The sequence below is a fragment of the Natrix helvetica genome (genome assembly GCF_964273705.1).
Source record: "Natrix helvetica genome assembly, chromosome: 6".
Lineage (NCBI taxonomy): Eukaryota > Metazoa > Chordata > Lepidosauria > Squamata > Natricidae > Natrix > Natrix helvetica.
This window is the reverse complement of record NC_138553.1, coordinates 17,131,838-17,149,871: the sequence shown is the minus strand read 5'-3', so window position 1 is coordinate 17,149,871 and position 18,034 is coordinate 17,131,838. Positions and strand designations below refer to the sequence as shown.

The following is an 18,034-nucleotide window of genomic DNA, read 5'->3' as shown; positions in this document are numbered from 1 at the left end:
ACTAAAATGATAACTAAAAATTTGAAGGAAGAACAAAATAAAGAATTAGAAAGCTAGAAATTTCCCAACATGTAAATTTAATTAGAGGTAGTCTTGTAAATCAGTCCGTAAAGACACTATCACTGGGTGTTTACTCTCACCTCTCCAATTAGAACCTTGCTTTGAATGGCCAGCACAAATTCCCTTCCTGTTCCTATTTCCTTTTCTTAATTTGTTCATTACAGTGTTCTCTCTTTTTCCCAGTCGCTGCTTGATATATTCAGAATAATTGGGGTGGGGGGGTGGGGGGGGTGAGTATGTAAACTGGAATGCTGCTACAAAATTATAGTTTATATAACATACTCTAAACTTAGGAGGAAGATGGAAGTTTTGAGCTTTCCCAGTATTAATCTTTACCATCATTCATTCAAAGATTTGTGTACTACCCTACTTCAAATGATTTAAGGCAGTACAGTATAGTACAACAATTTTTTTTAAAAACCCTCATGAAATTAACATAAACATAATACAGTAATTGAGTACAGAAGCAACTCAGATCTACTGTCAGCACCACAGCTCATTGGAACAATTTTGGTCTTAATAATGTTGCCAAAAGTGAACATGTCAACGTGTTCCATAATGTGGAGGCCACTACCCAGAAAGTGTCCTCCCTTCACTCCTCCTGGGGTAGAGTTCCCAGTAATCCTTGGGATGAATGCTCAGATCTGGCTTACTCTGGTCAGGAGAAATACTTCTATAGATACATCTGCCTGAATATGTAGGACTTTTAAGGATCAAACCAGCACTTTGGACAGGGGCTGGAGGCCTATTGGTAATCACTGCAGTGAATTCCACAAAGGAATTTAACTTGTTGTAACTTCCTGTTATTGGGATGTTGCATTTTGGCCCCGTTGCAGCTGCAGAGTCGTTTTCAAGGGTGGCCCCATGTAAAGCATATTGCAGTAGCTGAAACGTAAGGCAATGAGTACATGAATGACAGCTGTTCGGGCTTTCCAATCCCAGGAAGCCTGCAACTGACATGCCAACTGAAGTCAGGAGAAAACCTGCCCCTATATGCAAAAGAAATGTCTATTTGCTATCTAAAATTCTGCTACTGTAGATGAAATTGTTGTAAGACGTTCAAATCACTTTTAGTGACTTGGGAGCCATATAAATTAGATAAATAAATCAATCAATCCATGAAAACTGTAATACAGTTTTAGGGCAGGGAAGTCTTATAGGAGTTTCTGATAACCCTACAGTCGTGCTGTCCATTCCTCTGTGTGTTATGTGTGTATTTATTTATTTAGGGACATTCAGAGGGGAGGAATCAACCATGAAGTTGATTCAAGCAGTGTACTTAATGCAAAGATCAGCAGGGATGAAGGAAGCCAGGAAAACGTGAGGATTTCAGCCTCTGTTGAAAAGATGTTCCTGATCTCCAGAAATTATTTACTGAGGAGCAGGAGATCTACCCTTTGAGAAGCATCAGAGGGTCTGCCTGGTCTATGTCTTTCTCCAAGGCCAGCCAGCAGAAATATTGATTGACTGTTCGATTGATTGGTTAAATTTCTACACTTCCCCATCTCACCTGATGACTCTGGGTAGATTATACAGATAAATATATTAAACATTATAAACAGATTATACATCTCAGATGTATAAAGATGAGATGTCTAAAAATTTTAAAAAAACTTTATTAATTAAAAAACAGATTAAAAACACAATTAAAAACAAAATTAAAGAGGTAAAGGGAGTCCCCTCAAGCAACCAACCACTCCTAGGGTTGCATATCATTCTTAGGCCTCTCCCCATGCCAGTGAGTACAGCTAGGTCTTGACACTCTTCCAGAAAAGCAGAATTTTAGCCCTGCTTTTTGTTAAATTTGGTAATTGTGTATATATTGTATATATTGCATCCTCTTAAAAACAATTCTCATAGATGCCCATGTTACTCTTTGAAACATGTTGCTTCTGCCTTCATGTAAATGCATTACATGAAACAAAACAAAAATCCCCTAAAGAATAGGGTTACTCGTGATAAAGGAACGTGGGCTCAGTGGCTAAGATGCTGAGCTTGTCAATCAGAAAAGTCGGCAGTTCGGCAGTTCGCATCCCAGCACCACATAACAGACTGAGCTCCCGTTACTCGTCCCAGCTTCTGCAAATCCTAGCAGTTTGAAAGCATGTAAAATGCAAGTAGAAAAATAGGAACCACTTTTGGTGGGAAGGTAACAGCGTTCCGTGCGCCTTCAGCATTTAGTCATGCCGGCTGCATGACCACGGAGACGTCTTCGGACAGCGCTGGCTCTTCAGCTTTGAAACAGAGATGAGCACCACCCCCTAGAGTCAGGAACGACAAGCACATATGTGTGAGGGAAACCTTTACCTTTACCATTTACTCATGATAATGCTTTTTCCCAAAAGCATTTTTAAAAAACCCTTCTCTACTAGTACCCTCTGCTGCTAGCTTCAGATTACCGTGATGTATAGTTATTGCATTTTGGTACAAAGTGAATTAGGCAGTCATATGAAATTGAGCAAGACAGTGCGACTGTACTATTTTTTTGGTGTTCATTCATGTTTTCTTTTCTTACTGGATTAGAAATACATGCAAGAAGCAAGGACCCTGGGGAAAAATCTCAGACAGCCCAAACTCTCTGATCTTTCTCCTGCTGTAATTGCCCAGACAAATTCGAAATTTGTAGAAGGTTTACTCAAAGAATGTCGAATGAAGGTAAGTTTGTTATGTGTACATGCACAGGTAAAACATCCATGTTATGAAGTTAGGGAGTCTCCCAACCCAAAAATGCTTGTTCATTTTGCTGCTCTGGGACTTTGAGTTGAAGACCCTTCATAAATGATCATCGTTCCGCATTCAAGTGAGGTTTAGTTGGTATAACAATCCAACTAAACAATTCAATTGAAATTCACATGGACAGAAATTAAAGAAAAGAATTGATTTATTGCTATCCAGTATTTCTTGAATGAATAGCTCTGTATAGTCTGGTGTTGTGGTCCAGCAGGATCCGGTTGAGCTGCTGATGGACTCGGATAGCGAGGAACCATATGAGTCTGCCCTGGACGATGTGGAGGACCGTGTGCAGGGTTCAGACTCAGAGCAGGGACCAGAGAGGCTGGTTGGCCACCAGGAGGTGCCTGAGGCATGGAGCAGTGGGGAGGATCAAAGGCAGTTTGTCCCTGATGCTAGATTGAGAAGAGCTGAGAAACGGAAGCAGCAACTCCGTAGGCAGACTCACAGAAGATGATTAAACACAGGTGGTTGTGGATTGGCCCCTCCCAAGAGAGCTTATAGGTGAGGCGTTGGGAGGGGACATTTGCAGGAAACAACCATTCAAATTAGTAGTTAAGAAAATCTATTTGTGTATTCTATCCGTGTCTGTTCATTTGAATTATCTGGGTTGCTCTATTGAATGTGAGTTGTCTTGGCCCTCAGCCAAAGGATTCGTTATCTCAGTAATTAAACAGTGGCAAACAGCCAAGCCTGTGTTCTGGTTTATTCACAGGTGCAAAGAGAGGGGTCAGAACAGTCTGGTATAACATTTTTAGGGTGGGTTCCAAAATTTACATGTAAAATTACATCATAAAGAGAGAACAGGATCATCCAGAAAACCACAGAAAATTAGGCATTCAGAAACCATGAAAGCAGAAAGCATTCAAACTATTGAAATGTTTTTAGAAAAATAAATGGGTTGTTTACGGTGGCACAGTGGTTAGAGTGCAGTACTGCAGGCTAGTTCTGCTGACTGCCGGCTGCCGGCTGCCTGCAATTTGGCAGTTCAATTCTCACCGGCTCAAGGTTGACTCAACTTTCCATCCTTCTGAGGTGGGTAAAATGAGGACACAAATTGTAGGGGGCCATAGGCTGACTCTGTAAATCACTTAGAGAGGGATGTAAAGCACTGTAAAGCGATATACAAGTCTAAGTGCTATTGCTGTTATTTCTGACACTAAGAAAATAACATCATGATTCCAAGTGCATCTTCCTGTTGAGAGTTTTCTAAAGATAGTTTGACCTAGTTGCATTTTGACCTTTCAGAAAAGGCAAAGTTGAGTTTGAGTTTAGGATTTTAAGCTTTGTGAATCACTTGCTTGTTTGCAGACCAAACGTATGCTAGTAGAGAAGATGGGTCACGAAGCAGTGGAACTTGGCCACGGAGAGGCCAACATCACAGGGCTAGAAGAGAATACACTGATTGCTAGTCTTTGTGATTTGTTGGAAAGAATTTGGAGCCATGGATTACAGATCAAACAGGTCAGTGACTTGAAAACTCAAATATGTTCATCTTCTACATTACTTCCATACATTGCTTTATCTAAAAAGTTCATTGCTGAATAGCTCATCCCACATTTTGGAAGAAGCTTGGAAATGTTTGAACAGCATTTCAACAGCTTCACTGGCGTGGTCCAGAGTCAAATTATAATTAGTGATTATACCAAACTCCAAATCAGTAAATGAAATCTCCCAGCAATCTCAAATAAATGTTGACACGAGACTTCTTACAATCTGTTATAGTTTAAGTTCCATTAAAACAGGGGTGTCCAATTGGATTTCTTTGAGGGCTGGATCAGCATTGCAGTTCTCCGCGGGCCAGCCGCGGGGTGGCGGGGGGGGGGGAAACGGGACGGACACCTTCTGCAACACACACACACACCCTGTTTCGCTAGTAGAGGCACCGTGAGCTGATCCTTTGCTATTTCCAGGCCAGCCCCATGATTTAAGCACTGGGATAAGTCCCGCAGGCCTTGAATTTGACGCCCATGCATTAAAGAGAGATCCTATCTAGAATTAAGGAGAAATTTCCTAACAGAGCAATTCATGGCTCATCTCTGGAAGTTGTGGGCGCTCCATCATCATCACTGGAGATTTTCAAGAAGAAACTGAACAGCCATTTGTCCAGGATGGAATAGGGTCTCCTGCTTGATCAGGGGGTTGGATTAGAATCCCTCCACTGACCCTTCCAACCCCTGTTATTCTGTGTTCTGATTATCTGTTTTATTCTTATAAAAAGGGGAAATCTGCATTGTGGTCCCATTTAATTCAGTACCAGGAAAGAGAAGAGAGGCTGGAGCAGCTTGCAGAATCTCCAGGTGAGGATTACCGATGTTTGCAGGGATAACTTTGCAAGAACCATTAGCAGGACTATTAAGAGACAATGAAGGAGAAAGTAAATGACAGCTCAGCCCTGGGAAGGACAGAGCATTCAAAAGAGACTCGGGTTTTTCCCCCCAATCCTTTTAAAAAAATAATTGCACTTTGGACTTGAAATATTGGATCTAAACCAGGGGTGTCAAACTTGATTTCATTGAGGATTGCATCATAGTTGTGTTTGACTTTGGGGGATGTGGGGCCTGGCTAGCTCGACATCACTCATGTCAGGGGCGCCTGTTCTGGCCCAAGCGCTCTGTCAGAGAAAACAGGCTCCTGAGCTTAGTTTTGGGCTGTGATGGCCTCCTGCAACCCTCTGCCAGCGAAAACGGACCTCCGTTTTTGCTGGCAGAGGCACTGCAGGCCAGTCCTTCACTGTTTCTAGGGCTGCCCCATGGGCCAGATCTAAGCACCCCATGGGCCGGCCCTGGCTTCCAGCCTTGAGTTTGACACCCCTGATCTAAATCATCTGATTTCTACTGAGCAATAAAATAATGTCTTTAGTGGTAGATGCATATTTATGTCCAAAGATGTAGTGTCTCAGATGGTCTTGCATAGGTCTTGCAGTATTTTAGTGTAATGTATATAATGAAATTAAATATGCTGTTCTTCTTGTAAGTCAGGGTGAATGATGATTTTAGTCAATCAAAGAAAACATGATTTAATAGCACAAATCAAAGATTTACCCTATTTTTCTAGATAGAAATATCCCTTTAAGCAGATTTGTTGGCATGTATTCATATTTTTAATGCTCTCTGATTAGGAAAGTGCAAACATGTGTCAGTTGTGAATGATGATGAAAGTTTGGGAGAGTGAAACAAAATTGAAAGGTTTAAGCAATCAATGGGATTATATGACTGGAGTGACAGTAAAATCTTTCCTTTATTCCAATCAGGAAGGACGAAAATTCTTTTCTCCCCTGTTAAAATTGTATAAATATTTAAGTCTTCGTATGGTCAAAATGAATAACTACACAAACTTACTGAGATCAGGGAGCGTTCTTATTTTACTGGTATGAAAAATATGACATGTAAAAACTGATATCAGGTTATCTGTTTAGGTATAACTTGCTTTTTTTCTATTTTAGGATTGTAAGTTTACATTAAGACTTTCCCCAATGTAAAAAGAAATTCGGAATAAATTTAGTTTGGTGCCAACGTTTGGCTTGCCCTGCCTAGCACAAAAGCTAAACTTAATTGGTCTTAGTTAGTATGTGAATGAAGTTCATTTAGAACAGGAAAATGGACTCAAATGTCAAAAAGCATCGCGGAACAAGGCAATGGTGACTTCTTCAGTACTGATACCAAAAAAAAAAAACTACTTGTCAATGAAATCACCAAGAGTCAAGCTTGACTTTAAAAGATCATTTTTGAGGATTCCCCTTAAACGCTCAGACTTAGCTCTGGATTAAATAAAAGGGACATCCAACTGCCATAGACAAGTAGGACATTCTTTCTATGACTTAATTCAGGTAGATTTCTGAAAGGGGTTTAATATTTTAGTAGATTTCTGTACTGAACATGTTACTAATAAATTAATGAATCTTCTCCTCGCTACCACTCTACAGTTGCTGTCGGACCAGAAAGAAGGAAATCTGACACGGGTTTTATGTTACCTACTCTAAGAGTTTCACTTATCAGTGATATGAGGTAGGACATTTAATTCCTAAAACTTGGGTTTTAAAGATTTATGCTTCAAATTGGAAAAAAAGAGGCTATGCATTAGAGATTTCTGACTGTCAAAGACAGTTTGCCATGGAGGGGGTTTGTGAGTCTGAACAAAAATTATATGAGAAAGAAGCGAGGCAGACTTTTTCCTTTTGGGAAATGTATACATTGGACAGTAATGATAGACTAGGCTGGGACAACAGTTCAAATCTCAGTTAATCATGTAGGACATCTAGGACATTCATCACATCTGTCAGGTTCCAACTAATGTACCCATCGCAAACAGAACTCCGAGGCAATCCGTTTCCTCAAAGAACAGGTTTATTCAGATACATCATCTTAGCACAAACTGATGGAAAGCCAGTACTGAAGGTTCCCGCACTTTCCACCACGTTAAAAGTAAAAGTTTCTTGCTTTCTCAAAACAATAAATCACACTGTCCAATTGGGATACTGGCTGGTTGCTTAGCAACTTCTCTCCTCCTCCTCTGGCCGGCCAGCCGTTCTGACTCATAAGAGAGCTATGTTGTTTTGGCTGCAAAACTCCATCTATCTCTACTCTCCCCCTTCAACGCCAAACTCTTGTCAACCTGAAGCCATGCGAGGATAACCCATGATAGAAACGAAAGCCCCAAGCGAAAAGGGACCGACCACAGCCAGGTTAGCTTCAGGCTTAACAACATCTCTGTTAGTGTAGTTTATGGATAGGCCCCTGAAAGAAGATGGGACTATCTATCATTATTATTGCATGTAGTTCTTGATTTAAGACCGGTCGTTTAACTAATGATTTCAACTATTTATTTAATGATCTCACACAAAAATGTTGTAAAATCAGGTCTAGTCACATGGGTGCCTTGATTTATGACCGTAACAACTTAAGACCATAAATCCGGTCCCAATTGCAGTTGTAAATTGAGGACTATCTGTATCATCATCCCATATCAATCTACTCCAGAATAAACTTCCCTTGAGCTGCTTTCTAAATGCTTCAACGATCTGCAAGTTGTTTGCAGGTAACACCTCTTAAACAGTGGTGGGATTCAAATAATTTAACAACCGGTTCTCTGCCCTAATAACCAGCTGGGTAGGCATGACTCAGTAGGCATGGCCAACTCAACGTCACTTAGGTCAATGGGCACTTTGCCTTAGCTGTTACAATGTCATAAGGGTTAATTGGAGAGGCAGTTTCTGTAAGCAGGGCAATAAAGATTAGGCTAGAAACAACACCAGAATGTTTCCTTCCTGACTTCCTTACAGGATTAGCCCTGTAAAGTGGGGGAAAAAACAAAAGGAGATTTCTTCCAACAACCAGTTCTCCGAACTGCTTAGAAAGTTAACAACTGAATAGGTGCAAACTCGCTGAATCCCACCACTGCCTCTAAAAGAATTATGTCACCTCCCCAGTGTTTTGGGGGCATTTTCTGGGTCTTTTAAGGTTAACTGGATTATTTTTCTGCAGTGTTGATCTATTTGTTGTGTAATATGGCCCATTGCCATTTCTGGAGGTCTACCTGCTTTATTACGATGTATACTCCTGTCTGATTGTGTATGTGTCTTAATGTATACATTTTGCATGTGTGCACGAGTGTACATGGAGATTTCCATTCTGTGTAAGTATTTTGAGCTGCAGAAATATTCAGTTCATTTGAAAAAGCCCAAACTTCATATCCCTTTTGTCTCTGTCTCTACCACAATATTCAGTTTCAGTTTAGTTCTCCCCAAAGCTACTCATGACCCAGATCCAAAGTTACAATGGTCACATGACTGCATTTGGGTTGTTCAGCCATTGCATGTACTGCTAATCTCAATAATACAGTTGTAAACCGAGGACTACCTGTATTTGTCAGTTCTATGAGAAAACACATATGCAGTGATTTCAATCATCTAGGGGAGTCAAACTCAAGGCCTGCAGGCCAGAGCCGGCCCACGAGGTGTTTAAATCTGGCCTGCAGGGCCACACTTGAAATGGCAAATAATCAGCCCACGGTGCCTCTGGCAACCAAAATGGGCACGGGGGGCTGCACCCAACCAAAATGAGGTGCAGGGGGGGCACGTGTTTTGGTCAGCAGGGTGCTGCAAGAAGCCATCCAGGCTGAAAACACGGTGGCTCCCGCTCCCCGTTTTGGCTGGCAAGGTGCCGCAGGAGGCATCCGTCCCGTCTCTCCCTTCCGCCCACCCGGCCCACGGAGGAGAACTACAAAGCTGATCCGGCCCTTGAAGAAATCCAGTTTGACCCCCCTGATCTAGATCCAAGCTAGTGCCCAGGACAGGGTATTTAAAGCATCCTTGCAAAAAGCCTGAACACGTTTATTCCTTCCCAGATTATGGCACCCTACCGAGCTGCAATGTAATAGAGCTATCATTTGCTGGCTCTGATCTGCTTTCCTGCCTCATTGCTTTGAGCATATTTATGCTTACAGTACAGAAAGCAGAAGCCAGGAACGAAGCTTTTAGCTTTTTGATCTGAGGCTGCTAGGCTTCTCCTGGGTGCTGCTAATATTATTTATTCTCCCGTTGTCGCTCTCGCTTGCTTCCATTTTCTTCGGTAGTGTCAGGAAAATGATTGATGTCACCAAAGCTGTGCTCTAAATGGAACTCATCATCAAAGATCCGAGGAGTGGGACGTTTCGGCTTTGATATGGTCCCTATCAAAAGGCTTTAAATAGTTACAAGTGAGTGTTTTTCAACACGAAGGGAGCAAATAATGCGCTTGTCATATTTCTCAAGGACTTTTGATCACATGCCTGGTTGTGCAGTGTTTGTAGCTCCAAGAGCTGCTTGTCAAAGGCCGTGCCCCCCCCCCCCAAAAAAGAGAGGAGGGGTTGCTTTACAGGAAATCTTACAAAGCACTAGAAGCAAGTCTTGTTTTATAGCAGTTCGGATGGTTGTGTGAGTCACAGCTCAAGGAGAGGAGCTGTGGGAGTCGCTGACAAAGAACAAAAGGAGTTGGGAGAGGATTATCTCCCTCTTAAAATGGCTGGATGAATCAGAAGGTCTCATTTCACCTCTTAATTTCATGCAAGCCTTGGGGAGTAGTTAGCATTGTTATTGTGTGCAAAAACTGTTGAACGAAGGTTGTGAGATGCTAATGAAGTGTTGACAGCAGCACTATTTCCAGTGCAGCAGCAAGCAAGCTCTGCAGTATATATATATATATATAAAGTTTCCATACGTTGTAAATGAATTGCAGCTGTGTGGCACACGGCGGAGCCCACGTTTGCTACAACAGTGCAGCACTTGCTGCAGGAATGGGGGCAGGGCTGGCATAGGGAGGTGCTAGGGAGGACATTTCTTCCAAGCAGCACATATTCACTGCACCATCCCTTCCCTTTGCTCACTTGAAAGCGCAAAAGACCGGAATTGCAGGATCCGCTCCATCAAAATGAGCTCGTTTTTGAGCCTCTTTTTGAGCCTTGAACTGCTACGCACAACTTTGCTTGGTTTGCTTGTTTAGCATAACTTTTTTCGGTGTGTCACTTATCAAATCTGGGAGACTTCATAAATATGCGGTTTTCAGCTCATACTTCTCCGACTACAGGGCCATGGCTGAGATTCTGGGAATTTGAGGTTCACAGACTCTGGGGTTTCTCTATAGTTTGCTGCTTAAGTGTTACTTTTGAGTGTGAGAGAAAGCATACGTTTTGCATATATCAATGGACTTTGCACATATTTCAGTGGCTGGTTTGTTTCATTTTCTTCATTACAATTTGCTTTCTAGCCTTGTTTATTACCGTATTTTTCAGAGTATAAGAGACACCTTCCACCACCACCCAAAAAACAGCATGGAAATGTTGGTGCGTCTTATACACCGAATACAGCCATTTTTGCCGCCCCCCCCCCCCGAAGCCCTGCCTCCGCATCCCATTTTTTTGCAAAAACCAAGGCATTTTTGCCTTCCCCCAGCTCCCAGCAGCCTTCCGCAGGCTTCAGCAAGGCTGGGGGAAGGCAAAAAACAGCCGTTTTTCACAAAAACGGGGGGCGTTTTTGCCTTCCCCTAGTCCTGCTGAAGCCTGCAGAGTGCTCCTGGGAGCTGTGAGGACAAACACTGTTTTTTCTTACTTACCTCTTCGAAATCTTGGTGCGTCTTATATACCAGTGCGTCTTGTAGTCCAACAATATGGTTTTTTTTTAATGGTCTCCCCAGCACACTATACAAAGACTATACAAAAACAGTTGCACAGGGCTAGTGACCAAGCTTCTTCAGTTTTCTAAGCTACTCTTTTCCTTTACATAATTTATTTATTATATTTTACTCTGCCTTTATTATTTTTAATAACTCAAGGTGGTCAACAACTCCTTCCTCTCCATTATCTCCATAACAACTACTCTGGGAGGTGAATTGGGCTGAGAGAGAGAGAAGACTGGCCCAAAGCCACCCAGATGGTTTTCGTGCCTATGGCAGTGCTAAAACTCACAGTCTTCTGGTTTCTAGACCAGCACCTTTACCTCTACACCAAATAAGCTCTACTGTACCAAAGGGATGATAATTCATTCTGAGAACTCCCAAGTAGTCCAAATCTAGAGACCTTGCTTTCTTATCTTGTGTTGATCATATCACCACATAAATTTTGTAGTGAATCATATAGAAAACTAGATTTCCCTTTTAAATTTCTCTTCTTAGCTAGGGAGGGTGTGGGTGTGTTACAGCATAACTCTGGAATGCTTCAAGCATTTTCAACGAAACTTGGTACACAGATGACTTACCCTCTGGAAACAAATACTGGGGGGGAGGGAGACACCCCTAAAACCTCTCAGGGTGTGTGTTCTGTTAAGATACAGCCTGTTGTGCCTTAAAATGGCTTCTACCATACTGTTGTATATAGCTTTTACTGTACAGCGCAGTGGAGTTGTCATGGTAACGGCTTCACAGTACTCCACAAGGGGGTTCCCTCTGGTAAGGGAGAAAATCCAACATTAGAAATTACATATGGTCCAGGATTATTTTCGAGGACAAATGTATGGATTAGGATAAATAAATGCCCGGGCAACGTCGGGTTATCAGCTAATTTATAATGATATTACCGTTCCCTACATACTTTTAATTTCATTGCAAAGAAACCCAGGAAGGAGATTTTGGATCACACAATCTGTTAACGAGCAGAAAGGATATTCTCTTGATTCTTATTCCATGAGTTTGAGGTTTCTCCAGCCTTGCACTAATAGTTATTTTTTCTGTATTTAGAAATGCTTTCCAATATATATGATATGATAGCTTTATTGATTAGTCTATAGGCCATATCAAAGCACAAGGTTCAAACACATATCGCCAATAAAATCTTATACAAACAATTTAAAATAAGAGTAAGGTAAAGTACAATAGTTATAGGATAAAATACAATATAATTTAATACATAAATATATAAAATAGAATAAAATGACATAAAATTATATTTTGGTGTCACCCTTACAATCTACCCCAATCAATCCCACGTATGAAGATCTCAACCTGTTGTGGCCCAGCAGGAGCCGTTAGAGATGCCACCAGACTCCAACAGCGAGGGTCCCTCTGAGTTGGCTCAGGAGGATGTGGAGGACCCTGGGCAGGGTTCCAACTCTGAGCAGGGCGCAGAGAGGCTGGTTGGCCACCAGGAGGCGCCTGAGGCATGAAGCAGTGGTGAAAGCCAAAGGAAGGGGGCTCCTGATGTCATGCCTTGGAGCAGTGGGGAGGAGTTACAGGACAGTGAGTCAGACATCAGCAGTGAGCTATTAGATGCTCGTTACCAGCGTGCTACCCGTAAGGAGCAATTGAGCTGCTGATCATTAGACTCCTCTCCAGACTATAAAGGGACTGCTTGTGGACACACCCTTTGCAGGAATCAACTGATCATTGGAGTTGGAGAAGCTCAGATCTATGTTGTACTTTGGCAGGCTGGATTGCTTCCAAAGGGTTTACCTGGATTGCTGCCAATCTGTTCCCTGGACCTTGGCAGGCAGGAGTGCTGCTAAGGTGATTATCTGGAGCTTGGTAGCTGGATTGCTGCCAAGGGGTGTCACAGTAGCTGGATTGCTGCCAGAGTGCTATCTTGACCTTGGCAGGCTGGATTGCTGCTAAGGTGGAACCTGTATGTCAATAAATATCTCTGGAAGAGTCTTTGTGTTGGAGTGTCTTGGTGACGAAAGGGGGGGTCAGAACACAACCGAACCATTTTGTTTAAGTACTGTGCTGTGTTAAATGTTATTTTCCGGTTCTGGCTGCACATAAAGTTGTTTTGATATGGGGATCCCAATGGGTCATTCGTTTCGTATATGGACCCAAGTACCTGTCTCTCACCCCGTTATACAAGCAACAACCAGATAGAATGTGAGCCAGGTCTTCTACCTCTGCCACTCCGCAAATGCAGAGACGCTCATTGTAGGGTCGTGATGGCGAACCTATGGCACATATGCCAAAGGTGGCACAAGCCATACTGGGTGGCACACCAGCCATCAGCTCCGGCGCGCATGCATGTGCCAGCCAGCTAGTTTTTTGCCCTTCCGGAAGGCTGAAGGAAACCGTTTTCACCCTCCCAGTCTTCAAGAAAGCCTCAGGAGCCTGGGGAGGGGTCAAGCGTGCATGCGTGGGGTGGGGTCATGCCGGCGAATGGGCAGGGGGTTGCGCATGCGGGCAGGGAGATTGAGTGGGCACATGTGCCTGCGCGATAGCACACACATGCAGAATTTTGGCAACTCATAAGAAAAAGGTTCTCCTTCACTGTTGTAGGGTATAGAATGGAATCTCCCATATCCAACTGTTGTGTCAAGCTGTTCGAATCTCGCTCGCGCAAGTATCTCCCTAAAATGTTTTGGCAGTTGTAACTTCAAATAGCTGTCTACTTGAAAAGTATGTTTGTATTTGCTCAGCCATTTCAGATTACCCACCTTATTAAGGATAGCTATATCGTTTGCTTTCCAATAGATGTTAATTGTGGTTCTTCTTTTTTTTTCTTCCCCTGAAGGCACATTCAGAACATGAGTGAAATAAAAACTGATGTGGGTCGGGCCCGGGCATGGATAAGACTGTCTCTTGAAAAGAAGCTCTTATCTCAACATCTGAAGCAGCTCCTCTCTAATCAATCTCTGGCAAAGTAAGTTCTCCAAGGCTGGTCCTTCCAGAATCCTCATTTCAGGTACCAATTGGATATGAATCTTTTCCAAGAGTAAGTTAATTAAACTCAAAGGGGGCTTCCTACTAATTAAACAAATTTGGGATTGCCTATGAAGCATCTTTTTAGTTCTACCTGAATATTAAGAACCTTTGTTTGTTGGGAATTGAAGTAACTTAAGTTTCAGTGAAGATCCTATATTGTTGCAAAGTAGCTTTTCCAGTTAATGTTCTAGAAAGTACTACTATGAACCTTAACCAAGCATGGCAATTAACTCTTCATTCAGTTCCAAATTACGAGGCTGAAAGACAGAAAACAGGACTAGCCTAGAATTGAAATGGAGGCGGGGAAGAATTTTAATTAAATTTTGTTACATCACTCAGATTCTTGAGCTAAGAATTCTTTAAATTCTTTATGAATATCTAACCCAGGTTGTTGTCAGTAAGATATTTCTTACTCCCTGCAGGAAACTCTACAAGCGGTATGCCTTCCTGCGTTGTGAAGAAGAGCGGGAACAATTTCTCTATCACCTTCTTTCTCTCAATGCCGTGAATTACTTCTGCTTTACAAGTGTCTTCACTACCATAAGTAAGTAGGGATAGAAGGCTGACTGTATACTTCCATTAAAAACCCTATAATCAAATCACCCAAAGGGAGTTTTCTGGAAATTATCACAGGACACACAGAACAATATATGTTATTCAGTGGTGGGACTTGAATAACTTAACAATCGGTTCTCTGGCTGGGTAGGCATGGCTGGTTGGTTCAGACCGCTTCAGACGAACCGGATGTTAATTTTACATCTGGTTCGCCAACTGGCTGGCCCTGCCCACCCTGCCTCTCCCCTTCCCAGGAGTCTCCACGCGGCCTGTTCATTCCAGGTAAGTGCAGGGCCCGCTGGAGGCTCTGGGAGGGTGAAAAACAGGCCTCCTGGAAGTTCGGAAACGGGTCGTTTACGCCCTCCCGGAGGCTTGAGAAAAACCTCTGGAGCCTAGAGAGGGCAAAAACGCCCCCTCCCCGAATCATGATACAGGAGGCCAAGTAGGCCACGCCCACCATGGCCACGCCTACCGAGCAACCGGGCAGAGAACCAGTTGCTAACATTTTTCAATCCCACCCCTGCATAAAACTCCTTTATCAGACAGCAGAGAATCCCTTCAGGATAATTGTGGATCCAGGAACATTTATGATAATGCAATTTGCTTTGCTTGCGGCATGCTTACTTCACATTATGTGTTTAAATTAAAAAGAATCTGAAAAATTAAAAAAAATTAGCAAGCAAGGTAAGTTTTCTTGTGTTTTACCCAGTGGTGGGTTTCTACCGGATCGCACCGGATTGCGCGATCCGGTTGAAGAATGAACCCGGAAGTAATTTCCTGCCCCGCCCCCTTGGCGTTTTTTGCATCGGGGCTGACTCCCCGCCGCCACTGCTGTTCCTGGTCTTCTGGCCGCGGCCCCACGCCGTGGAAAACATAGGCGCAATTACAGCCCGGAGCAGGAGCAAAGCCCCTTTCCCAACTGGCCCTTCCTCCCTCAGAACGCTTCGGAGGGAAGCGTCTGCAGAAGCCCGGGTGAGTGACAACAAGTTCCCACCGTTACGAAGTCTCGGAGGCTGTAATTTTCTGAGCTGTGCGCGCGCGCCTGTTTTCCACGGCGTGGAGCAGCGGCGAGATTCTGCGTGGCCGGCAATGACTCAGGATGCCATCCGGGAAGACGAGGAACGCGAGGGGGGACCGTTGACGGCCTCCGCAATCATCGCTCGCCTCGCAGAGCCTCGCTGCTGCTCCACGCCGTGGAAAACAGGCGCGCGCGCACAGCTCAGAAAATTACAGCCTCCGAGGCTTCGTAACGGTGGGAACTTGTTGTCACTTGCCCGGGCTTTTGCAGACGCTTCCCTCCGAAGCGTTCTGAGGGAGGAAGGGCCAGTTGGGAAAGGGGCTTTGCTCCTGCTCCGGGCTGTAATTGCGCCTATGTTTTCCACGGCGTGGAGCAGCGGCAAGGCTCTGCGCAGCCAGCGATGATTCCGAGGGCCATCCGGGAAGATGAGGAACATGAGGGGGGACCCTGCCCCCCACTGATGGCCTCCGGAATCATCGCTGGCCGCGCAGAGCCTTGCCGCTGCTCCACGCCATGGAAAACATAGGCGCAATTACAGCCCGGAGCAGGAGCAAAGCCCCTTTCCCAACTGGCCCTTCCTCCCTCAGAACGCTTCGGAGGGAAGCGTCTGCAGAAGCCCGGGTGAGTGACAACAAGTTCCCACCGTTACGAAGTCTCGGAGGCTGTAATTTTCTGAGCTGTGCGCGCGCGCCTGTTTTCCACGGCGTGGAGCAGCGGCGAGATTCTGCGTGGCCGGCAATGACTCAGGATGCCATCCGGGAAGACGAGGAACGCGAGGGGGGACCGTTGACGGCCTCCGCAATCATCGCTCGCCTCGCAGCGCCTCGCTGCTGCTCCACGCCGTGGAAAACAGGCGCGCGCGCACAGCTCAGAAAATTACAGCCTCCGAGGCTCAGAACGCTTCGGGGGGAAGCTTCTGCATAAGCCCGGCCGAGTGACAAGTTCCCACCGTTACGAAGCCTCGGAGGCTGTAATTTTCTGAGCTGTGCGCGCGCTCCTGTTTTCCACGGCGTGGAGCAGCAGCGAGGCTCTGCGAGGCGAGCGATGATTGCGGAGGCCGTCAACGGTCCCCCCTCACGTTCCTCGTCTTCCCGGATGGCATTTGGAGTGATTGCCAGCCACACAAACCTCGCTGCTGCTCCACGCCGTGGAAAACAGGCGCGCGCGCACAGCTCAGAAAATTACAGCCTCCGAGGCTTCGTAACGGTGGGAACTTGTTGCCACTCGGCCGGGCTTATGCAGAAGCTTCCCTCCAAAGCCCTCCAAGCGAGGAAAGGCCAGTTGGAAAAGGGGCTTTGCTCCTGCTCCGGGCTGGAGGCTTCCCTCCGAAGTCTTGGGATGTTCTGAGGAGCCCCCCAAGGAAAAACGCCGCTGCCAGGTAGTTAAAAGTACCTCTCTGATTCTGTCAGACTCTGTCAGTCTCTCTCTGATTCCCTCTCTCACTCCCTCTCTCTGTTCCTCTCTCTCTCTGTCTGTCTCTCTCACTCACACACACACACACACTGTGGTCACCTTGTTGAGTGTTCCAATCACATTTGAAACACTCAACAACTGGCCTGCATTTATGGTATTTTGCAGCATTCTGCAGTCATAGGACCAAAATATATGGTTAAAAGCATATATTTTGGTCCTATGACTGCAGAATGCTGCAAAATACCATAAATGCAAGCCAGTTGTTGAGTGTTTCAAATGTGATTGGAACACTCAACAAGGTGACCACAGTGTGTGTGTGTGAGTGAGACAGACAGACAGAGAGAGGAACAGAGAGAGGGAGTGAGGGAGGGAATCAGAGAGACTGACAGACACACACACACACACACACACACACAGACAGAGAGGGGGAGGGAGGGAGAGAAAGATAGAGAGACACACACAGAGTGAGTGATTAAGTGAATGAGTGAGAGACAGACACACCCACATACACAGAGTGACAGAGAGAGAGGAAGAGAGGGGAGAGAGACAGAGGGAGAGACAGAGACAGACACACACACACACACACACACACACACACACAGAGTGAGTGAGAGACAGACAGACAGACAGACACACACACACACACAGAGTGACAGAGATGGGGGAAGGAGGAGAGAGAGACAGAGATACAGAGAGAGAGACAGACAGATAGACACCCAGAGAAAATGACAGAGGGAGACAGAGAGGGAGAGAGAGACAAAGAGCCAGAGAGAGAGAGAAAAAGAAAAAGAAAAAAAGAAAGTGGGAGAGAGAGATGAAAGAAAGAAAGAAAAATAACTTATGACCACAATTGAGCCCAAAATTTTGGTTGCTAAGCAAGAGCATCGTTAAGTGAGTTTCACCACATTTTCCAAGTTAGCCATGCCCACCTGGTCACATGACTGCCAAGCCACTCCCACCAGGTCACATGGCCGGCAAGCCACTCCCACAAAGGAGGCCACACCCACAGAGTAGGTTCCAAAAAAATTTGAAACCCACCACTGGTTTTACCTAACAAATGCTAGAGTCCTTAGAGTTCCTTGTTTATATTTATGGACACCCCCGGAGG

General features: G+C 44.6%; 1 protein-coding gene across 2 annotated transcripts in view; it reads left to right on the top strand.

Moving 5' to 3' along the window:
• DENND5B (DENN domain containing 5B) overlaps window positions 1–18,034 on the top strand; it is a 149,548-nt gene that overhangs the window by 105,513 nt on the left and 26,001 nt on the right. For both annotated transcript variants that reach the window (XM_081957390.1, XM_081957389.1), the window contains 6 exons: window positions 2,584–2,715; window positions 4,102–4,254; window positions 5,012–5,090; window positions 6,716–6,797; window positions 13,750–13,878; window positions 14,363–14,484. In XM_081957390.1, coding sequence (XP_081813516.1) covers window positions 2,584–2,715; window positions 4,102–4,254; window positions 5,012–5,090; window positions 6,716–6,797; window positions 13,750–13,878; window positions 14,363–14,484 — 697 coding nt within the window. The remainder of the gene's footprint in view (window positions 1–2,583; window positions 2,716–4,101; window positions 4,255–5,011; window positions 5,091–6,715; window positions 6,798–13,749; window positions 13,879–14,362; window positions 14,485–18,034) is intronic.